This window comes from Macrobrachium nipponense, chromosome 39 (genome assembly GCF_015104395.2).
Source record: "Macrobrachium nipponense isolate FS-2020 chromosome 39, ASM1510439v2, whole genome shotgun sequence".
In the NCBI taxonomy this organism is placed as follows: domain Eukaryota; kingdom Metazoa; phylum Arthropoda; class Malacostraca; order Decapoda; family Palaemonidae; genus Macrobrachium; species Macrobrachium nipponense.
In genome coordinates, this window is record NC_061099.1 from 3,566,226 (window position 1) to 3,592,505 (window position 26,280).

General features: G+C 35.5%; 1 protein-coding gene across 12 annotated transcripts in view; it reads right to left on the bottom strand.

Annotated features, from left to right (window-relative positions):
• Positions 1–26,280, bottom strand: part of LOC135210038 (protein still life, isoform SIF type 1-like) — a 457,406-nt gene that overhangs the window by 381,600 nt on the left and 49,526 nt on the right. Inside the window, exon 1 of one of the 12 annotated variants that reach the window (XM_064242821.1) lies at positions 4,088–4,601. The exons of the other annotated variants lie outside the window; for them this stretch is intronic. Within the exon in view, the coding sequence (XP_064098891.1) occupies positions 4,088–4,177 (90 nt within the window). The 5' untranslated portion in view covers positions 4,178–4,601. Of the gene's footprint in view, positions 1–4,087; positions 4,602–26,280 lie in introns of those variants that run through there. 12 annotated transcript variants of the gene reach the window in all.

Below are 26,280 nucleotides of genomic sequence, written 5' to 3' on the forward strand. Positions count from 1 at the left end.
TGAAGACTTAGTACTAATAAGTCCATATTCTATTAAACCTATACTCTTATTATCATATAATATCATTATTTCCAATTACCTTATACTTTCGTTACCAAAATGTCAATGATTTTGTTATACCAGCTTTCTAACCTAAGTCGTTTTGAACTCAAATTACTTGAAATATGATTATAACTACAACTTCCATAGCCAATTGTTATGGCATAAAACCCACCTAAAAATACAACCAAATATTTCGTGAAACTGTGGATTACCAACATTTCACAAATTTGGTAAAGACTACCCCCTTTCAAGTTCCACCAGTATCAACCACAACCCTCTATAATATTCCAAAGAAAATATTGACCATAAAACAACAACCATAAAAATATTTGTCAAACGGCATTTTTGTAAATGTATCAATATCAACCACACGATCTTCTGACATGATAATCTTTTATCAACTCTTAACCATCGATATCAAGTTACAATAAGTACAAGAGGATAAGAGCAAAACCACACGTTAGTTAATGAAAAAATCTTCCTACGGAAATCATTTTCTATTCCTCCCATCATATTTAAAAGATGATGTCCGTCTCACTCGTGTAGAAAATGAGGTTTAAATTGTTCAGCTGTAAACTACAGTATTACATACTAGGCCTAGGTCAGGAGTGGGCAACTTTCCAGTGCAAGGGCACTGTAAAAACATTCACAATTGCATAGCGCCGCATAGTACATTAAACAAATGAATCAATATTTGAAATAGACAAAATAAAACTTTTAAAGAGAAAATGCAATTAACTTTTATTAATTAATATTTTAAAGTACGGTCGAAGATTCACATGAAATGCATTTATTTGAAAGACAAAGTAACTCAGTTGGAAAACAATTTTTATTAATTAGTATTTTAAGGTAGGAACTTCACATGAAACACATTTCAAAGACAAAATAACCTTGATTAAAAAAAACAATTATTTTTATTAATTAATATTATTAAGTAGAAAAACATATTTATTTGAAAAACAAAGTAACTATTTTAAATTAAAGAAACAAAAAAATCATTAATTGATATTTTAAAGTAGAAAATGCAGATAAAACACATTAAAAAACAAAATAACCCACCTTAAAGAAAAAAAATTGCTTAACATTTTCGGGTAGAAACTTCACATGAAACACATTTGTTGGTAAACAAAGTAACTCAAGTTGAAACGGGAAAAACAATTTGTATTAATAATTCTAAAGTAGGAGCTTCACATGAAACACAATTATTTGAAAACCAAAGTACCTCATCAATTCAAGGACCTCAATGACTTTCAAATTTACTAACATAGTTTGCCCACACCTGGCCTAGGATTATTACTCTATATAATATTAGGCCTACGTTCATTATCAGACATCTATGTGTATGAACGAGCAGTAATGTTATAAAGGAGCCCTTATAAAATTCAACTTCAGTTTTAAATATAGTATGTATTAGGCCTAGGTTTATCAACTGTCATTTAATTTACAATATAAAATTAGGCCTACGTTCAATGCCTGTCATTTAATGTGTGCACGAATCAGTAGTAGTGTGACAGAGGTGGTTCTATAAAATCAAATGATGACGCATTACTGCAGCAGAGCAGTTTGCTTTAAACAAGCACGATCCAATAGTCCAGGGGCATCTCTCAAAATACGCGTTACACTAAGCCATGTCATAACCTGTGTAATGACACTGTCTGAGAATGAAATCATTCAAGAACGACACTATTCAAGAGTGGAGGTTGACGTTCGTATAGTTTACGAGTGCATCTTTCAACGTCCCCGAGAACTCGGGAGGTTTCAAAAGAAGAAGAAGAATGTTTCCCCAGTGTTATGAAATGGAAATAAAGGGGGGGAAAAAAGTTGAATGTTGACATACACTTAGCGACAGGCAGGCAGGCGCCATGGGAGGACATATACCAGAGAGAAGAAAGAGTAAATAAAGGAAAATTATGCTAATGAAACGCATACAAGGAGAGAGAGAGAGAGAGAGAGAGAGAGAGAGAGAGAGAGAGAGAGAGAGAGAGAGATTAAACAAAGGGATATTCTTTGGATCATTACAAACAAGACAAAAAAGAAGAAAAACAACGACGGGGACAGGGTGACGATGCTTGAGAGAGCAGAGAGAGAGAGAGAGAGAGAAGGAGAGATTAAAACCAAAGGGATCATTCTTTCTTTTTTTTTTGGGGGGTTTTGGAATCCAAAATTACAAATCACAAGGACAAAAAACGACGAAAAACGGGGGACGGACGAGGGTGACGAATGCCAGAGAGAGAGAGAGAGAGAGAGAGAGAGAGAGAGAGAGAGAGAGAGAGAGAGAGCGCCCGAGGACATCAGAAGGGGTGAATGCCTGAATATTTCATTGAGAGTGCCAGAGTAAACAGTTGGACTAATGGTGACTTCAAGTGTATACGTGTACGCTTATGTTTAAGTTGAAACACCCCCCCCCCCCCCCTCGTTTTCCTCAGCGTTTCTCTCTCTCTCTCTCTCTCTAATTGCCGCCAAGGACGTCTTGCAAAGCACTCAAGAGGAAAGTCCTGCCCTCACTCTCTCGATGACTGGTCTAAGAATTTCGCTCTTTTCATCATAGGCGTCTCATTATTATTAGTAATCAAATTCGTCAATAATCATTTACGTATATCAAATCATGATGAGAAGAAAATCAGATTAATCTAAAGCCTGACAAATATTTCCTAAGTTCTGACATTTCCTTTAAGCCTAACAGGAGAAAGGTCAAGACATTCAGAATCAACCGCCTATCTTCAAGAATGAAACTTCAAAAATAAATCACAGTCAACTGACGTTTTATGAATTAATTGCTAATGACATTTATATAAATAGACATTATTCAAATTACTGAAAGAGGGTAAGATACAGGTCGTAAGGAACCTTGGAACTAAGTGGGTGTTTTTGCAAGCTCTGACATTTTAAGTAAGGCCCCAAAAAAAGAGCTTTCTAACCACCACCGCGTCTTTAACTCAATATGAATGACCTTGATTTAGGACCCAATATGACCCAGTGTTCATTAACATTTTTTTTGGAGGGGGGGAGTATGACCTAGCTCAGTTACTGAATCATAAAATTAAACAAAATAAAAACAATTCCGTTACAGTTGGCGTCATAAGATTTTGTTCCTGTTACAATCTATAAATTATAAGAGAAAATATCAATAATGGTTAATTGTTGCAAAGTCTGGCAGGGAAACGCTGAGAAATAAAGAAATAAAAAAATAAAAAATAAAAAAAGGGTCTTGTGAGCCATCACTTTTAGGATGAAACACAGTGTGCTCTTGATTTTATAACAGAGCTTGCTGACTGATCCAATACCCTCACAATATTATACATCACCTTTAACAAACATCATCATCTGGATACTGTTTGACGATACTTTCCTTATAGTATTGTGGAAGGTAGAGATGAGTACAGGAGCAATAAAGTACCTTCCTGTTTCTATCTATATATCGAAGGGAATTGAGTACCATTCTGTTACCGTTATTAACCACAAGATAAAGCACAAAACATTATTACCATTATCATAAAAACAAATACAACCCTCCTGCGTTCATTTAAAGAGAAAACATCATTAAATCTACAACTTAAGTTGCTGTCATTGCTTATCACCCACCTCAACACAAAATGACCTCCAACACATCATCCTGATACAGCCATAACTAATAAAAAGGAAAAAGTATATCATACGCATGATGGGAGGAACCTCCTCCTTTCACCCTAAAAAATCAGAGTCTAGGGAGGAAAAAAGTTCCTCGAACCAAACGATATCATTACGCCAAAGTAAACATTCTTCACAAATATGCATAACGGGAAATGGGTGAGAGCAAACATCTAGGGGAAATTCCCTCCTCTTCCCCCCAACTCCTTCATTTAAACACATCTGTTCGCTTAATCTTCCCCCCTGAAACGAGTCTAGGTACTTTTCAACCTCCCTTCAAGATATCTAGTAGGTTTTTAGTTGTCTCCCCCTTAAATTTTAGCAGACCTGCTGACTTCCCCTCCCACTTTTACACATCTAGGGACTTCCCTGCTGAAGGAGGGAGTTGCTAGGGAGAGGAGGGCGTGGGCGCACTCACCATGGTATGATAAACAAAATTCGGAGACGACGCCCTGGAGGAAGGCTTCGACGAAGGGCGTGATCTGCTCATCCAAAATAAAGGATTCATGGTGGCTGGGTACCTTTTTTAGGGGGGGAAAGGGGAGCTGGAAGGTTGAAATAGGGGTGCAATACGGTCCCACAAAGTTCCCAAAATTCCGTCCTCCGTCCAAGAGGATTAAGGCATTCCGCTCGTATTTTATCTGTTCTTATATTTTTCTTCTTGTTTTCAGAGGCTATATGAGATTAGCTATACGAGATTGGCTGTACGAGATCGAGAATGGCCTTCTAACATACTGCTACGAGGGCATATGAGACTCGCTAAAGAGGTACTCAAGTAATCAGCAAAAGAGAAGTGACTTGGCAATATGCAACTTTGCAATTCTTTGCAAAATGATACATGACTGAAAATTAATTCATAGTGAGACTACAGAGGAAACACTAGTGATAAAGAGAATACATAAAAATCTATATTAATTAAATCTCTTGAGTCCAAGAATTGAAAGACAATGTATTTCAAAACAAAGATTCTGAAATTCTAAAATGGAGCTCATGCATAAAATTGAATTCTAATGAGGAATAAAATGATAAATCTTTCAGTCAGTTGACTCAAAGTTTAACAGCCATAAAAAATGATTATTTAATCCTTAAGGATTAATGACGAAAGCCTACAAAGGAACAAGAGTGATCGGAGAACGAGAGGCATTTTCACGCAATAAGTTCTGACAGATGATTAGGTGACACGTTTCAGAAGGTCATTTTCTTCTCGACCATCACTTCATACTCGAGTTATCAACGCAATACACTCACGAGTTTTTTATTATTATTATTATTATTATTATTATTTCTTTGTTTCTGAGGTGAAATCACAAACGCAATTCAGTTCCGAATTTCCTTTTTTTTCTTTCCTGAGGTTTCAGATGTTTATCACGAGTTTTTATTATTTTTCTATTTTTATTATCTACGTCTCAGGTGTGTACACAAAGCGTTCCCGACGCACGCAATGTATCATAATATAAACACGGTTCCTGAATCACTGGAATTTCCGAGAATCTCGCTGTTTTCATTTGGTCTCTGTCAACAAGATCAAAATATCCCTTTTCAGTAATGTTATCTACACTGCTCTCTACAAGGTTCTTGCCGCTTTTCTGTGCTTATTTCAATTAATAGTTTTCTCTTTTTCTACTCCTGTTTAATCTCTGCGCTTTCAAAGTTCACTAAGATTGTTTGGTTCATCTTTTTAAGAAATATCTATCTGCCACGAAAATTACAAAAATATAAAAAAATTAATTACATAACCAAATACAATAGGTCATACATTTTCATTTTCATGTGTTTAAAAAAAGATAATGCTTTACACAAAAGGTATGTTTTAATAATTTTTCCCCAAGTCATTCAATTTACATAAGGTAAACGATATAATTGATCATTAGTTAAAACATATAGGGTCACAAGCAGGTTTTATAATAAAAATAACCATTCATAAAAAAAGCATTCCTGTATAAACTATGAATATGTAGTCACAAAAATAATTTTAATATAAATATACAAAATATAAATAATCCGAACAGGTGTGTAATAATCAACTCAAATCGTGATTTGGTGATAAGTTTTCAATATTCGAAACGTGGAGAGAAACCCGACACCAAGGGAAAAAAAAAGTAATAAAAGTAAAAAAATGTTAAAATATTAAAAAATTTCAAAATCAACACAATCTTGACTACTAAAAGTTAGAGTTCCAATTTCCCATAAGACAAGTTTCGATGAAGCTACATACTCTGTAAAACAAGGTCATCTTAAGACCAATTCCTATATGCGAATTAAAATGCAATATTTATCATCTCTGTTAATCCACAAATTGAAAACACTGTTTATTCTGTGCCTTTATTTATATGAGATCTTTAACTAACCGATAGTCTAGGACTGACGAGAGGAAGGACATGGCAGGATTAGGAATATCCTACAGATATACCACAAAATATATCCTAAAGATATTCTAAAGACATTCCACAAAATATATTTAAGAAAACTGCTCTTGTTGTGAAATCACCCTTTTTTCCAATGGAATTTACGAGTGATAGCAGATGTTATACTGTAAACTGTTCTTTCCCTAATTTTCCCACTAAAGCGTCCAATTACGTCCAGTTACAGAGTGAAAAAAAGTTAAAAACATTCAATTACCTCAAGTCACTGAGTGAAAAAAAGTAAAAAAAGAACATTTCAATCACGTCCAATCAATGAGTGGAAAAAAGAAAAAAAAAACGCTCAATTACGTCCAGTGACTGAGTTAAAAACAAAGAAAAAACGTTCAATTACGTCCAGTGACTGAGTTAAATACAAAGCAAAAACGTTCAATTGCGTCCAGTGACTGAGTGAAAAAAAGAAAAAAAACGGTCAATTACGTCCAGTGACTGAGTTAAAAACAAAGAAAAAACGTTCAATTACGTCCAGTGACTGAGTTAAAAACAAAGCAAAAACGTTCAATTACGTCCAGTCACTGAGTTAAAAACAGAGCAAAAACGTTCAATTACGTCCAGTCACTGAATTAAAAACAAAGCAAAAACGTTCAATTACGTCCAGTCACTGAGTTAAAAACAAAGCAAAAACGTTCAATTACATCCAGTCACTGAGTTAAAAGCAAAGCAAAAACGTTCAATTACGTCCAGTCACTGAGTTAAAAGCAAAGCAAAAACGTTCAATTACGTCCAGTCACTGAGTTAAAAACAAAGCAAAAACGTTCAATTACGTCCTCACTGAGTGAAAAAAAAAACTGTTAAATTTCATTAAATATCGGAAGAATTGATTCAGTACGGTGTCGGTATCAGTTAAAGGCCTCAAATGTTAAAGTGATAAAATAATGACCCAAAAAGAAACTAAAGTTGTGTATCTAAGTTAAGTGACTCCAGCAAGAAACCTGGTGAGGTGGCTAACTGTCGCCAATATTATCATTATCAATGTGACTATTTCTGGAGGTACGATAATTATTGATGAAAAGACTGAAAATCTATAAAAAAAAAAATCAATAAAAATTTCAATTGCTACACTAATTTTTTTTCTGAAAAACATGTCAAGTAGGAAACTTTATTAATCTAAATTTCTAAAGCATAGGAAAAAAAAAAATAAATAAAAAATTTCAATTGCTACACTAATTTTTTTTCTGAGAAACATGTCAAGTAGGAAACTTTATTAATCTAAACTTCTAAAGCATAGGAACAAAATTCCAATGAAGAAGCACCCAAAACCAAGCAACGTCTTGAACTACAGACGTGACACCATTACATAACAGAAAACTAATCAAAACAAGTTAAAAAATGCGCGGAAATTTCTTCGGCGCAATCGAGTTTTCTGTACAGCCGCTACAGCGAACGTATAACCAAGGCCACCGAAAATAGATCAATCTTTCGGTGGTCTCGTTGTAATGCTCTGAGCCGCGGCCCATGAAACTTTAACCACAGCTGGCTGGTGGCCTGTCCTATATCGCTGCTAGAGGAACGGTTTTGGCTAGCTTTAACTTTAGATAAAATAAAAACTACTGAGGCTAGAGGGCTTCAATTTGGTGTGCTTAACGATTGGAGGGTGAATGATCAACAGACCAATTTGCAGCACTCTAGCCTCAGTAGTTCTTAAGATCTGAATGCGGACGGACAGACAGACAAAGCCGGCACAATAGTTTTCTTTCACAGAAAAGCAAAAACCAGCGACTTCTCTCCCTACCCATCGCTATGGGAACGATTAATCTTTCTATTACTCTAATCAACCCCACCCACCAAAAACCCAGCGTTAAACCTCTCCCCACCCCCTCCCCCTTTGTCTTCTCACAACCAAATAATCATTCGTCACCAGGATGATCTTTCAAGCTTTCAACCCTCTTCAACCTCACTGTTACTCAATCCCTATTATCCTGGAAGGGTTCCGTTTCTTCTAACAACTACGCTGCTGAGGAAGATCATCCCCTTACTGAACATGCCTTTGCTACATATTATATATATATATATATATATATATATATATATAATATATATCTATATATATATAATATATATATATATAATAAAGGTATAAGCCACGAATGAAAGTGAAACACTGGAGTAGCTACAAGATCTTGAGACTCAACGTCCTTTACTTAGCAGTAAAGGACATTGAGTCGAAAGATCTTGCAGCTACTCCAGTGTTTCACTTTCCTTCGTGGCTTATACCTTTATTTATGCATTAATCACGTTCCAAACTTTCGTGATTCAGTTATACATATATATACATATACATATACATATACCAGGTAGTAAAAATAATACGAAAAAATAAATAAATAAATAAATGACAAAAACAACGACGATGACGACGACGACGCCACCTAAGGAAGAAAAGCTTCTTCTTCTTCGAGGGCTAACTTTCGGGGTTTAAGCTACGAGTGGAACAGAGGACCCCGTCGCCAACGCCCTGAAGAAAAGGGTCGTTCCATTCTCCAGGAGTGACTAATTAGCAGAGAGACACCACCAGCTAGGCGTGAACCCACGACCAGGCACGTAGCCTAGAGTTTTTTTTTTCTTTCTTTCTTTTTTTTTGGCCTATTCTATTATTTTTCTTTTTTTCTTAAGTTTTATTTGCATTTAATTACTATTGCTTTGACTTACTGTTATGCTATTTCTTGTAAAACGTTACTAATATATTACCCATTATATTAATTAATAATAAATAATGGTATTGGTGTAAAGGTACAGGGTGTCCATAAGTCCCAGTACCATTACAAGCTATAAATACTTGTAATGGTACTGGGACTTTATGGACACCCTGTATAACAATAGCAATAATATAAAGTAATAACAGCACCCTATAAAGGTAATGGTATAATAGTAACCACAATTTTACCTATATTTATACACAATCATCATGAGCAGTGATGGCAGTACACCTTACTACACATCGCAAAAGTTGAAACGCCAATGTTAAATATGCAACAGAAAATAAACGAATGCAATAAAAAAAAATATAACACCACCTACTCGTTCTAAAAGTGTAAACAGAATGCAGAATAAAAAAGAAAAAAAAAACTAAAAATGAAAGCGTGGCTTCACTTTCATACAAAGGGCAAAAGTACATTGGGCAAAGGAAAAAATAAATAAGTGTGCATTTCAAAACTGCCCCACGCAGCTTTTTCGTGAGAAGAAACATAATGGCCTCTATTTTGGAAAGAATCACATAAAACGCTTCAGACGGCGAATTCGCGGCGACTACGAAGGCGGGAGACGAGACTCAACTGAATACTGTTGCTTCGAGGTTTTCTCAAGAGAATGAAGTTATTTTTTGAAGGGAAAGTCTGACTGCATATTGCAACTATCATGTTTAAACATATTAACATTTACAAACATAAAGAGAATATCCTTATTCTTTGAACTGAAAATTTTCTAGAGATGCATCTACAACTAACTTCCGAAATGATACATAATCTGTACACAGAATTAGATAGACCTTCAGAAAATTAATTACAAAACCGAGAGAAATGCAGAGTAGAAGGTGCTGAGAATGTATGGCGTTAAAGCTAATCTGTTAGGGGCGGTTATGGCGAAATCCAAGCTTGCGTTAGAGAATGCATGCGGGAGAGCGACTGGTTTGGTGCAAAAAGTAGTTTGCAAGGCTATTTACGAACTGAATGAAGAAAAATCAGAAATAGGAAGTTACATGTCAATGCAAATTCTGGGATAAGAAAACTGATCGCGTAAGTAGTGTGAAACGGGTGGTCTCTCTGATTATGCTGTGCTGGCTGCCTGCGATAGTGTGGGAAAACTGCAGAAACTAGTGAAAGATGTATGAAAGTGTTTGAAAGAACAGGAAAACTGGAAGTAAAGGTCAACAAGAGTGGTTATGAGGACACAAGATAAATGAAGCACTTATATATATATATATATATATATATATATATATATATATATATATATATAAATATATATAATATATATACACACACACACATATATATAATATATATATATATATATATATATATATATATATATATATATATATATATACTATATATATATTTAACCGAAGGGGAAGTCTCAGACGGGATACATGGCGGTAAGGGTTTAAATGGAGAGGTCTGTTTCATATGGGCGTTTATTTAATGCAACGTTTCAGGGACCAGCCCCATTTTCAAGCTGAAAATTACAATAATAAAATAAAAATTAAAATAATTACTCATCTAAAAAACATACAATTACAATACTTAAAGCAAATTAGTTGGTGTTCTTTTAATTTGCTTTAAGTATTGTAATTGTATGTTTTTTAGATGAGTAATTATTTTTATTTTATTTTATTTATTATGTAATTTTCAGCTTGAAAATGGGGCTGGTCCCTGAAACGTTGCATTAAATAAACGTCCATATGAAACAGACGTCTCCATTTAAACCCTTACCGCTATATATATTTATATATATGTATATACATATGTATTTATATATAATATATATATATATATATATATATATAATATATATATATGTATGTATGTATGTATATAATTATGTGTATATATACATATATATAATTACGAAAGGCACACGACTGAATTATTAATAAACGAAATAAAACGAAGCGCACCGTCCCTTTTTGAAGTTTTTGAAATAGCAAAGGCCAATTCCGAGAAGGTTATTTATTTATTTTTTTTTACCGTTACGTAAATTTTATCCCTCGCTTATGATCGAAAGTAGAACACAGATCATTAAAAGAAAAAGAAAAAAAAAACTCCACTAACATCAAAGGTTCGCCGACGCTAATTAAGCCCCTGCCATGAGGTAAAAACATAAATCGTTTTTGATTCCTCAAATAAATGGAATTCATTTATAGTGCAAAAAAAAAACATACAAACATAAAAATATAGGATGCATGAGCCGACAACATAAAAAAAAATGCCGTGACCAGTGTCATGGATAGCAAAAAATAACTACAGTATTTATTGCCTTCATGGGAATAATAATAATAATAATAAAAACATGACTTCATGGGAATGAAAAAACGCGAGTCATTAGTGATGAACTCGACAAAGAACGAACCAGGAATGGAAGTCGCGTCCGTCATGAAAGCTACAGCGAATTGCGAATAATCACGAGAGAGGAAAAGAAGGTTCTCTGGGCCCGGAACGAATACTTGCGACTTTCCGTTACTCTGTCAATACTGCGACTTTAAACTCTTAACTCTTCCCACCTGGCGAGAGTTAAAGCCGTTTTTATCAGTGGAGTTTCAACTCCAGATTCGTCGGCGATTTGATGAAGGTTTCGTTTCACCGACGTCGTCGATAAAACGTGTGATACTGGTGGTGCGCCTATGGTGTCTTTTACGTTCATGGACCGAGTTCTGGGGCATACCTGTGTCCTTAGACAAGACTTATAATTCAAAACAAAATTAATGATGACAATAAATGATTACAATTCTTGTCGATCTCTCTCTCTCTCTCTCTCTCTCTCTCTCTTTATATATATATATATCTATATATATATATATATATATATATATATATATGTATATATATAATATATAATATATATATATATATATATAACTTCATTTTTACGGCTAGACTTTCATTTATGTTTCAAGAATACAGAAAACACAAACCCCACTGAAACAATGATACCACGAAAACAAAAATGAAACTATGTAAATCCCAAAACACCAGTCGGTCGACGAACCAAATCCTGTCAAGCCAAAAGAGGAACACCTGTAGAAACTTTAAACAAAAACAAGAGTCACAGATATATAATAATCTCCATTTGCACGCAAAAGCCTTCCCCTCTTCCATACCACAAGCGTTCCCCTCCTCCCCCCCACGCCCCGCCCCCTCACAAAAACACCTACCACCATCCCAAGGACATAAACATGAAGCTACATTGACGGTGGAACATCATCAGCCTTTGTACGATAATCATCACCAACGCACAAAACCTAAAACATTAACTAACGATAATGACTGGTAGTGGGCGCCTTTGCATGATATCATCAGCGTCGCAATGCAAATAACGAAGACCACCGACCACTCTCCATGACATTAAACTTCAGGATATGCTTGAATTATCATAAAAATAGAGAGGGAAGGTAAGAGATGACGCCGGAATATGAGGGTAATAATGATAAAGCATAAACACGATGGGGGAAAGGTTAAAATTATGGATATTGAAACAGGGGGAGAGAGAATGAGGGAAATAAAACATATAAGAAGTGGAAATCAAGAGCATAAAGTCAGATTTAAATAAATCTTCATAAACGAAAACAAAACAAAGCAAAATAAAGAGAAATACGATATCAGAAGCGGCCATAACAGATTTATTGAAGCTAGGAAAACATCAGATATCCATATGATAAATATCACTGAAACTCCTTTCGAAATCTTTCGCGCACGAAAAAAAAAGAAAAAATATTGCGACATCTGGCGACTCTTCAAGACGCTGAGTTTTCCACTACACCTTTCCAGGCTCTTAAGATGATTTCAAGACCCTTCACATATGAAAAGTATATCTGGCCTGATACATTAGTAACACGTCACTAGATATAATCAATATTTCATGGTAATATGATACTCAGTTAAAAATAGCAAATTCCTGAAAAAAAACCTACTTAGTTTTGCAATTCACTGCTAGTATTATAGGTAATAATCCATCGAACAAGTTTGCTGTCTCAATCTAATTAAAATCTGTACAAAATCGTGAAAGTTATTCATTACGACTATGCATTAATTTATTTCATATTTCTCTAAATCAATTTCGATGCCTGTGGTATGACCAAGTATGACCAACCCCGTAAGTAATATGTGTATATTTTCAGCACATTAAAGAGAATGAACCACAGTTAGGTAACTAAACCATTCTCCTCCACAAGTCTCTCCTCTCTCTCTCTCTCTCTCTCTCTCTCTCTCTCTCTCAGTATTTCCTGTATGGCCCTCTTTTACATGGATTCCCCTAACGTCCTTCATATGAACCCTACAACTTGTTTTCATAAAAAAATAAATTTGAACACAGTTAATTGTCATAAATTACAATCTGACGGCTTTCGTTTTGTTATAAATTACAATATGACGTCTTTCGTTTTGTCAGAAATTATAATCTGGCGGCTTTTGTTTTGTCATAAATTACAATCTAACAGCTTTCGTTTTCTCACAAATTATAATCTGGCGCTTTCGTTTTATCACAAATTACAATCTGACTGTTTTCGTTTTGTCACAAATTAGAATCTGACGGCTTTCGTTTTGTCATAAATTACAATCTGACGGCTTTCGTTTAGTCACAAATTACAATCTGACGGCTTTCGTTTTCTCACAAATTACAATCTGACGGCTTTTGTTTTGTGATAAATTACAATCTGACGGCTCTCGTTTTGTCATATAAATTACAAACCTACGGCTCTCGTTCAAAGTGAACCTCATATCATAATCAAACACAAACGAAATTATTACAAAATGTAAGATGCCAAATAATAAAAGCACAATTACCAAAAACAAGTTATCTTGAATTATGCAAGAAGTAAGCTTCATTAAGCAAATCTAAAGAAGTGAAATAACATACTCCTTAGAAGAATGACCATGGAATGAAACCCTCAACGATGACTTATAAAGTATAATCAAACAATAAACAGATTACCTACAGCTCCACTGAAGTAAACCCATTTCAGTAAGTCTTCATGCAACAATTTAAAAAAATGAGCATTAGGAATAAATAATATATAATCCATATTATTTGTGTTTGTATTTCAGATTCAGTGGAAACTTCATTTGAAGTCAAAAGCCAACTTGGTTTAATGCACTAAATGTGTGTAATAATAATAATAATAATAATAATAATAATAATAATAATAATAATAATAATAATAATAATAATAACGTACAGCTTTTAAAACAAAATTGATAACATTACTTGCAGCTGTATCTCGATTCTGTGAAAACTTGATGACAAAGTAAACAGCCCACTTGGTTTGCTGTAATAAATGTGCTCGCAATAATAATAATAATAATAATAATAATAATAATAATAATAATAATAATAATAATAATAATAATAATAATAATAATAATAATAATAAAGCAGTAGCCCATCTTGAAAACAGATTTCATTACAAGAGACTTCAATAGGACCGGTATATACTTTCTGAATATCTACTATATCAACAGTTCAGCTTTTCCTTCTTCTCACGGATATATTTCTCCCGACCTGACCCAAGTTCATGGAGAAGGTTACAAGAAGTTACAGATGACCGGAATATTACTGAACTCACTATTGACATAGGATCCAACCAACGCCTTCCACCTTCGTTTGCTCATCAAGGAAGCTTCAGGCATACAGTATAACAATGACGTTGGTATAGGCTTAGATTAAGTTAGCCTTATGCCAGCACGGCTCTTGCATAAAAGCAAATGTAAGGGTTTTTAAATGAAATTAGGGGGTCTGGCATGGATCTCTGAACTCGACCGAGCCAACGAGATGAATAGAAATGATAGCTTTACAATATGGATAAGCCTAAGTCCTCATGCAGAGGGTAAAGTAGTATGTTAAAGGACCAACAGGAGACCCAAGTCAGGAATAGCTAGCAGGGGCCGATCAGAGGTCAATTCCCAGTTATATCAAAAGGTCGAGAGGCCGTGACAATAGTATCGTGACAACATGAATAATTATATTTCGATTACATTTGCACACTTGAATAAAATTATTCATAAAATTGTGATATAGACGCACTGTCACACCTTTCTAAGATTGGTGTGTGATGTTAACTCAGGTTTCTCTATCATATGAAATTCTTTCAGCCTCACTGAGCGCTGATGAGATCTTGAGAAATATCCCCGCGGAAGAAAGGAGGACAAGTGACGACAAGAAATGAAAGAGTAATGAAAAAAGCAAACACTGCATCTACTGAAACACAAGAAATAACTGCAAAAGAAACCTAGAAATGTAAGAATAACCGTAGATATCAAAATATCAAATGATACAGGAGACATGACCGAATACAACACCTACTGGAAATCACGAGAGCATAAAAGACAGAACAGAAAATCGAGGCAAACTACACAAGCAGCCAAAACAAGATTGAGCTCTTCCTCATTAACCCACAAGCGCAACACAATTTCGGGGATCTGCTTTTCATAGTATGGAGACCTTTTTGGACAGCATAATTCTCCTAGATTATCTCTCTCTCTCTCTCTCTCTCTCTCTCTCTCTCTCTCTCTCTCTCTCTCACCAGAGAGGGGTAATCGTATAACCGCTAGAAAATTCTTTTACTTTCTAAAGCCCCAATGCTATACAGTGGCCGGGGAAAAAAGTTGAACGCTCAAAATAAAAATAAATAAAAGTATTAACATCCTTATGTTCCGTTGAACCGCGTATTCTAAACCAGATCATTCCAAAATGGGATTAAATGCAGGATACTTAACAACGAGTGCCACTGAAATATCCCACAACAAAGCAGGAAGCTTAAGAAAAAAAGAGAAAAGAGGAAAGGATTGTAACCTCATATTCTGATTAGGAGCGCTTAGTCTCGTCTGGAATATTCACCTTTAAGTACTTTCCTCCTCAATTTGTTCTTTAGGTGGAAGATCTTTAAATAAAATCAGATTCCGGAATCATTACCGATTATTTCTGACTTACCATAACTCTGTGGAAGAGGAATAGGGAGATTCATATAGCAACTCTGAAGCTGAACCATAATATACATATTTCTCATTCAACCTGCATGTATAATCCAAACATACACGCTCCTTGGTATACTAAGTGCCCCCGAAATTCTCATACAATGGAAAAATAATCTCACCAATTCCTCTCTTCACCTTTCCCTCACCTAAACATACCTCACACACCATGGTCAGCCAATCCATCGCACTTTATCCGGTCCGGTGAATCTTACCCCCATCCTGTTATCTGACTCTGACTCTTACAGAGGGTTTTAAAAGGGTTATCCTCAGTCTATTAGAGAGAGAGTTTGATTGTCATACCATGACTGACGTCCGTCACAGCAACAGAGCACGTACTTGACTGGTGTAAAATCTCTCTCTCTCTCTCTCTCTCTCTCTCTCTCTCTCTCTCTCTCTCTCTATATATATATATATATATATATATATATATATATATATATATACACATACATACATATGTGTGTTTGTATGTACATACACACACACACAATCGTATCCCTACTCTGGTTGAACCTGACAAGACCTTTACACTTAGCGCTTAGCTGAATCAGCTTGTATCCACTTAATTGAAAATCACGTTTGGCCGACGGTACCGCTGCATCTAACCGACCGACATGCAGCAGCAGCGGCGAACGTACGAACGAACACCACCTAGTTTTCACAGGAAACAATTTTGGGATCGGTAAAATGTCAAAAGGTTGGATACGAGAGAGAGAGAGAGAGAGAGAGCATCGCCTTCACTGTAACCAATCTCTCTCTCTCTCTCTCTCTCTCTCTCTCTCTCTGAAGTTACAGAGACATCAGCGCGGATAGAATCGTTGTTGTTGTGAACGAACCGGTTCTGTTTTTTCATTCCTTTATTTTTTACTTTTTTTGGGGCCAAATGTGTGTTTTTAAAATCAATTCTAAAGCGATTAGGGGAAAGCTGTGCACAGACTGCATTTTATTTCCAGAAGGGAAAACATCAGATCTTAATAAATCAGTCAAATTGGGTAGAATTATTTTTAAACAATTCTGTAAAGTAAACAATCAATATGTTATATTAACAAAACCGAATGGAATTAAAATGCTAATTTAACAAAACAGGCTACAATTATTATATTACCAAAACAGACTGCAATTAACACGTTATATTATAAAAACAGACTGAATTTAGAATATTACCAAAACAGACTGCAATCAACAAGTTACATTAACAAAAACGACTGTATTTAACATATCAACAAAACTGCCATTAATATAGTAACAAAACCGAGTGGAATGAACATGCTATATTAACATATTCAAGCCAGTTAGTGTTGAGCTCTTTTATTCTGAATATATTTACAGCTATATATGTATGGGTATATTATTATCCAGCTAAGAAGCACGAATGTTTTCAAGAGGATATACCCACACCCAAAGGTGAACGCGTAGGTGACCACCTCCCACGAGGAGGAGGAGGAGGAGGAGGAGGAGGAGGAGGAGGAGGAGGAGGAGGAGGAGGTAGGCAGGATGAAAGGAATGAGGGTTAGGAGTAGGTGGACTTGAAGGGCATCCAAGCGGATGTAGAAATGTAGAAGAGGGGGATATTTGTGTGTGTGTGTGTTTGTGTTGTCCACTAGGGAGAGAATAAAACAGATAGCGGATATCGTATACAGCAGAGGAGTGAACGTTTAAAAGACTCATAAAATCATTAACCATTATATTAGTAATAAAATACTCGATAAACATTATATGGCAACAGACTATACATTATTAGTAATAAAATACCAGACAGTTATTCTTTAGGTTCAACTTCTATCTATTATTATCAATCTAAAGACAGGGGAACCTCCTTCCTTCCTTCCTTCGAAATCCAACTCGAGATAAACGTTAGATTACGACCTACTAATACAAAAACGTTTGAGAGCAAGTACAGCTGGGACCAAACGTTTACGAGATACCTCGTCCGCTGGAAGACCTAAATAAATGGAGCGGAGTAGCCGTGCATTAAAAAAAAAAACTGCGCTACATATTTTTTTAAAGTGACAGCGTACCACATCTCAAATAAGAGAGAGAGAGAGAGAGAGACCTGCTGACCCTCTAATGGAACTGATACAACCTAGTGGCACTAAAATAAAAAAAAATATGAAGACAACATTTTTGGCGCAAGCAAACGTAACACCCACAAAAAAGAAAAGCGAAAACTAAAAAAAAAAAAACAATAATAATAAAGGGAGAGAAAACAAACGAGGGAAGGCCACTCCACTTAAGCCCCCATCAACGACTTGCTTCCTTGCATCCCCAAAGGAATACACGCACATATGCACGACGGGACATGTTATATTCATTGATGGAGAACAGCACCGGGGTTCCTCCCCACACAGACCCTTTTAAGCGTCCCAAACACACGGGGTCTATTAAAGGAAATGGAGCCGCTGAATATGTAGATACGGTCAGATCGGTATTTTAAATGTTTTATGTTTCGTCGTAGCGGCCAGTGTGAAAATGGAACGACGGTACAATTAACAAATAAACAAACACGTCACCAAAGACGGGCAGACACACATAATGATTCTCTTCGAAAAATCAGTCGGACCGTAGATTTTAAAAAAAGCACACACACACACAAACAAAATATCTATACGTATTCGAAAAATCAGTTGGACCCTTGAAAAAAACACACACACAAATCAAACACAATCACACAAACAAAATATCTACACGTATTCGAAAAATCAGTTGGACCCTTGAATAAAAAAAATAAAAAAAACACACACACAAATCAAACACAATCACACAAACAAAATATCTACACGTATTCGAAAAATCAGTCAAACCACAGTGAACACACTCACACACACCAAAAAAATATCTATATTCGAAAACTCAGTTCCTACACCTGATCCACAGCAAATCAATATAAAAAAAAATTCGAGATAAAAACATTACAGGATTTTCTTCTGAAAGCGCAGTTTTATTTGCTGAGTCGGCGTGACTGACTGAGCGTGTTAGTGGGCCAACAGGTATTTGAGAGAGAGAGAGAGAGAGAGAGAGAGAGAGAGAGAGAGAGAGAGAGGTGGGGGAGGGGGGACTCCATTCCAATCCAGTGACACACATCTTTCTTTCTCTTTGAGAGAGAGAGAGAGAGAGAGACTCCATTACAATCAAATGTCACATATCTTCCTTACTCTAAGAGAGAGAGAGAGAGACATCTTTCTTTCTCTAGAGGAGGAGAGATAAGAGGAGAGAAGGGGAGAGAAGAGAAAAAAAAAAAGAAAAAAAAAGCGAGAGAGAAGAGAAGACCTGGAGAGAGGAGAGACTGAGAGAGAGAGAGAGAGAGTCATACCGAAGACCTGGAGCGAGATGACGGAAAAACTTCAAATATAAGTGATACAGGAACTGCCTGCACTATTCATACTAACTAAAGGGCATTTGGTCAACATTACATCAAAATACCCTGACATTTCTGCTTGGTTTCGCAATCATCTAATTGGTACGCATATATATATATATATATATATATATATATATATATATATATATATATATATATATGAGTAATAAACAGAAATAAACATCGGAATGGAACCCAAGTATTTCGTTTGAAAGTTTCAGTCAGTGGCGCCCTTGCCTTGCAATGGAAAAACCTGGGTTCGATCCTGATGTGAGTCAGAAACTTATATATACACACGCACACACACACACACACATATATATATTTATATATTATATATATATATACATATATATATATATATATTATATATATATATATATATATATATATATATATATCTATATATTATACATATATTCTCCCGAATCTGTACTGGACCTTAACTGAAGGTATCTTACTATAGTTTTTCTTACACCAATGTGATTATTTTTATTATTTTTTTTTTTTTTTTTTTTTTTTTTTTTGGCGGGGGGCGGTTGGGTGTTGGTTGCAGTGATCTAAGGGTATCTTTGAAGATCAGTTTACCCGTTTTCGAAATTATAGAGGTTATTCACGGTGAAAGACGCGAGCATTAGTATAACAACGTACAAATTCTAGTGATTTTACCAACCTAATCAGAAGCTTTACAAGAAAAATATAATTGACAGGAAATATTCCACCTTGTGTATCCTTTATGAAGGTAGTAACATAACATTGTCGAGGATTAAAAGAACATAAAAACTAAGAAAATTATTTAGAATGTTACACATAATAATTCCTACTGACATAACATAGCCAATCAGAATTACCAGAAATATTCATGCCATGCTTGTGTCTGTGTGTGAGAGAGAGAGAGAGAGAGAGAGAGAGAGAATTTCAGATCGACCTCTGTATAACTTTTACGTCGGAAACGAACAATGCATTTTAAAAATTCATCTGCAATAGATTCTGTACACAATATCCATTAGAAGTGAAGTGACGAATATATGAATCGGTTAAAAATGAACCACTTGCTTTTCAGAAACAACATGAACCTAACTCAACTAATAACGTTTGTGACGATTTACACAAGCATATGATAAAGTACGGAATCTTCAAGAGGAAATCTACGTTGCTAACTATACACATTTCAATTTGCGACTAAAAGCGTGAGATGAACCGTATAGCTAGGGAGCTTTAGCTTTCAACTCACCTCCTGTCCTAAGCTAATGACCTCAAGATAAGTAAAGGAGACTGAAAAGTAGTCTTGGCAAGTCTCCAACCACTGAAGACAGAATATAGGAGCTGACATTCTACAGTCGAGCTACCTCTAAAAGAGAGCCTTCCTTTGTTGTTGTTTTTTTTTTTTTTCCTGGAAGAAAGTTACTCAACCACTCCTAAGACTTCGTTTGTCTTTTTTTTTCATTAATAATCCTGAAAGTTTATTAAACAAAAACTCCAAGAAGATTTACAATAAACTTTTCAGAAAAATTACAAAAGAAAGCTGTGGCATCAACCTGGATTCCTACTACTACTATTTACTTTTTTTAATTATCATGGAAGTTAATTTTAAAAAATCTCTACAGGATTTACAAGAAAATTTATTTCAATATTATTACTATTATTATTATTATTACTTAATTAGATGAAGCCTATTGACATGGAATAATTTCAGAATGTCAACAGCCAAAACAAATGCAGTTAATTATAAATTACCGTAACTTAATAAAAAAAACAAAGGATACAAAAAAAAAACGACAAAGCTAAACTTCTATCGACCACTGCCGCCCCACCCCACGCGACTGGAGAGAGAGAGAGAGAGAGAGAGAGAGAGAGAGAGAGAGAGAGCAGCACCACTCCTTTGCAAGTAAGAAAGAAGACTAGGAGCGAACTGCTTATCTTTCGTGGATTATTCAGTAAGTGGAAGCAAAAAGAAGAAGAAAAAAACTTGGGGACTGCATCTCGAGAGGAGACTAACGAGGAGGGGAGAGAAAACGGGGGGAGGGAGAGGGAGAGGGGGGAGGGGGAAGGTCTCGGTTGCTAGTATAACTACGGGTGCCTCCAGCGCATCTAAACATAAAAGGTGGAAGGTGGGTTTGACATTGTTTATTTCAACCCTCTTTTATTTCTTGTCATAGAAATGGCAAGGGACCTTTCCATTGAGAGAGAGAGAGAGAGAGAGAGAGAGAGAGAGAGAGAGAGAAGAGAAAGTAACTCGCACAAAGACTCGCACATTATTATGAAAGCGCGTCGAAACACCATTACTTGAAGAATTTGAAAACTACACACAAAGGTGTAAATACGCACTGTGTTTATAAGCGTACACGGATTGTGTAGATGTATTTTGATAATAAAAACCTAATTTAGCCCATATAAACATAATAGTATAATTGTAAGCGAGTATGTATAGCGTATACACAACGATATATACAAAAATACAACTTAGTATTTGCCTCGAGATAACCACAGTTTATAAAGGCAGAAATATTCAAAATTCATGGTCCATAGGGTGTCGTTACGTAGCAACAATGTTTTTCGAAAAGAATAACTCTCTCTCTCTCTCTCTCTCTCTCTCTCTCTCTCTCTCTCTCTCTCTCGGAAGACCATGTCATTTTACCGTTTCACTGAATGAAGCGAAAATTGTCAGAGCAAAGAACTGAGAATTAAAAATAAGGAATTAATAAGGACGGGGAGAGAGAGAGAGAGAGAGAGAGAGAGAGAGAGAGAGAGAGAGAGAGAGAGAGAGAATAATTTTCTCAAAATTGGTATGGTGCACTTCATGTGACCTCTTTACCCCCTTCTCTGTCCACAAATATTTTATACATCCTTTATTTAGACCGCATCTAATAATGAACACAGATCGGAAGCAGTCTCCGCTGAGTCAATATTGGATATATTTGTACATACATCGAATCTTCATTTAATTACATATACAAACAAGATATGAATGTCGATGTATATATGACATCATTTACATAATATGGAGAGTGTTTGAGCGTACATGCATCGAATATGCTCACCTAAATTTGCATCTAAAAGATAAATAAAAATTAGCATACACACTCACACAGACATATACATATATACAAACGTATGAACAAACGTTTTGGTTTACCATAGCACACAACCTCCGGACATATGAATTTATGTCTTCTCTCTCTCTCTCTCTCTCTCTCTTCTCTCTCTCTCTCTCTCTCTCTCTCTCTCTCTCTCTCTGACCAATAATGCCGTTCAAATCTTTTAACCAGATTTTCCCATTTTCATTGAAATAGGAGATGCTAAATAAAACAATTAATAAACAGGTGTATACACATACATACATATATACATACATACGCACACACATACACACTGTATAAACAAACACTTGCTTACCATAGCACACAACCTCGGAACATACGCATATTTTTTCATTCTTATAAAAGGCCATCGGTTCATGGCTATGTTTCGATAGAAAAAAAAAAATACAAAAACACAAAAATAAAAGAATAAAAACTATCTAAAAACCCCGACAACATAGAAAAAAAAAAACTTTGTTTGTCTCCGTTATTTGAAAGCCTTTATTCACTTAGCGTCATTAAGGCCGTCAAAGCAGGCCTCTTTCAATAGGATTTTCGCTCGCAGCAGTTCCCCGACAATACTCGGATTGGTCTCCCCCACCCCCACCCCCCAACTCTACCCCTGTAATTGTTTGTGCCAGAAAGATCGATGATGATGATGATGACGATGATGTATTTGTAGGGCTCCTAATCTGCCGTCATCATCATTCATTGCATTATAGGCATCAGTAACTAAGGAGTAATATCTATCAAGGAAGCGCCCAATCTAGCGCTTCTTAACAGTCATTCAGGAAGGCAAAGGAGGCATCAGTTCCCACAGGTAACGCCATGGGAGTCATAACTATCCCGGAAGCGCTACATCTGGCGCTTCTAAACTCTCATTCAGGAATGCTACAGAAGTATCAGTGGTCATGGGGAACAACAATGCTTCTACAGGAAAAGCAACACCAGTTTCATACGAAAATTAGCAGCACTGCCGTAATAAGAAAAAATTAGTATTTTCATAATAAACGTAGTAAAACTATAAAATATAAAGGTATCGCTATGATAATATTAACAATAAAGTTCATCTATGCGCTGTCAGGGCATAACTGATCATTGATCTTATATATAAAGCTGATGGTCGGACTATGTATGTATGTATGTATGTTCGTTATAGGAGGCGAAACTACTGGACTGAATGGAACCAAAGTAGGACCATAATTGTAGTTTTTATAGGGAATGATTTTTAGCCGGGTTCGCTTTGATCGGGATATCCTGCCATGCTAAATTATTTATTATTATTCGTAGAAAAAAAAAAGAAAACAATGTCCTGATAGAACTTTTCACGAGTATTCCAAATATGCTCTTACTTTTCTTCTGCGATGAAAAACAAAGATGACATCGGGGGATGGTTTCTACCCAACTGCAGTTTTGATCCGAATATCCGGCCGGATACCGGCCATGCTAACTTCTTTAATATTAGTTGTAGAGAAAAAAGTAAAAAATATTCAGACCTTTTCCCGAGGATTCCAAATATACTCTTAGTTTTCTTCTACAATGCAGCATAACGATGATATTACAGTTCAAACAATGCTTGCCTACGGTTGCCTGCCGCCAGGCGCTAGCTGGCGGAACCGGCTAGCATAAAATAATTGTGAATGGAATTAACCGAAGAGATTCACTCCTAACTCAAACACGCACACACACACACACACACACACACACATCTGATAGATTACGGATTCTTATGAAAATTCCCAATTACAGAAATGAGCATCACACCGGTGAAAAAACGCAATCATCCAATGATTTGGAGGAGTAAGATAAAGTATTTTTCTTAATCTAACTTATGCAGGACTTTTCATGCAAGGTCTTCAGCCATGATTCAACAGGTTGATAAGAGCAGGAGCAATCAAATGAATTTGCGAACAACCTTTTGTTTTCTCGAAGGTAAACTCCTCAGAAAGGAATTGGCCGATTGGTAATGACTTCAATACACACACACACACACTGTCTTGAGAAGGTTTTAGAAATAGAAAGGATGTAAGATAACACGAAATCCATAATGTGACCTTCAGACAAACATGATTACAAGAGCTTAATTATCACGAGATACAGACCATAGTCAGTGGAACAATGTTGACAAAACACTCAGCAATTTAATGATTAGCACCGTTACCCTCATACTCTGCGTATTCCCCGTTTTCTCTCGCGAATACTAGGAGTCTGCAGCTCTCTTTGATTGAACATCTGTGGTAATAGCAGACGAGATAGTTTCCATGGCGACAAATAGCCGAATATTCACTGGTGTCAGCCAAAACGTTAACCAGGAGGAAGTCACCCAATAACCTTTCGCCCCAACTTTTATTTAATTCCATTTATAAATTGCGGCCATGACAAAGAAAAACATTTTTCATACCAAAACGCTGTTAACATCGAAATACATAATATCCGCTTCGTGCAGAGAATGAAAATAGACGCGAAACCGGCACCGGATCATAAATATTTACCCCGAAAAATCATCCACCAAAGAAAAAAAGGATGACAAAACACGACAGACGGATGCCAATTAACCATAATAGATCCAACCAAGTAAATATAATTAATAGGCCTGTAACCTACGTCTAATCAACATTATCACACGTACGATCAGCTGCATCAAAGCTCGGGCTAATTATTGATGTGTCTCAAAATAAGGAGCACGAACAAACAGGGGCCATATGGTACACGGGATTTGGCAGGAAAAACCATGATGTTCCTTTATGTCGAAAATACACCTGTCTACTTTGAGTTCTGGGTGTACGTACACCCACCCTAAAGTGGCTGGAGGACTTAAACAAGAAATGTAGAGCTGAAATGATATATTATCTATTCAAACGGATAGTCTTAGTTTATAAAATCTTAGCATAAAATAAAATATACATTATTGAATTCTATGTGAAATACGCAGAGCATGTAGATTGTTATTAGTTCGAACGTATGGCGAGCTACATTTAAACTCTTAGTATAAAAAAACAAAATACAATAATGAATTCAATGTGAAGTAAGTAGATAATGCAGAATATAAATTATTTGTTCCAACGTATAGCGACCTAATTTGAAACTCTCAGCATAAAATACAAGATACAGTGTTGAATTGAATGCAAATTACAATTGCATACAGCATCTACATCGAAAAACAGATCCAATACGAAACCCTTAGGTTTCTGTATACAAATACCAACACATTTCGCAAGTATAACATGACAGCTTTTGTCATGGAAATTTCCGTTACCCAAAATAAATCATTACAGAGTTACGATTTGTTATTTAATCATATATGACTTATAAAACTTCTCACCTAAATTGCTTAACATTGTACCCACTTTCAACAATGCCCCATCAAATTTTATATGAATAAAAAAAGTACTAAATAAAAAAAATGAATATTTCACAGCTGGAGAGAGAGAGAGAGAGAGAGAGAGAGAGAGAGAGAGAGAGAGAGAGAGAGAGAGAGTTTACCTTTAAAGTTCTTCTCTGACTATCATGGAGGAACAGAAATGAAACTATACCCACAACTACAAATCTATTTGAAAAGGAATAACATAAATACAATACGAACTTTGAATAAATATGAAACTGTAAGGTAAAACAAATAAAAAACAAAAAGGAATAATTACGAATTTTGAATAAATATGAAACTGTAAGGTAAAACAAATCAAAAACAGTTTTGTTTGTATTGAAGGAGACATAACTCCTAAGCCTGCAGAAGGTGTGAAGTTGACAACCAACCGAAACACAATCATGACGTAACACTGGCTTGTAGTGCCCAAATAACATTATGCGTAATTAGGCTATCGGGGCTAATTGCAAAATGGAACATAACGAGACGATGATCAGACACACACACGTGCACACACTTTTACACACACACACACACACACACACACACACACACACACATATATATATATATATCTAATATATATATATATATAGTCTGAGTGTGTGATTATCATCTAACGTAATCCTTCAAGACAATAACGTGTTCACTGTTTATGCGAAAATCAATACCCAGATGCATATTATAAACACACAAATATGTCATG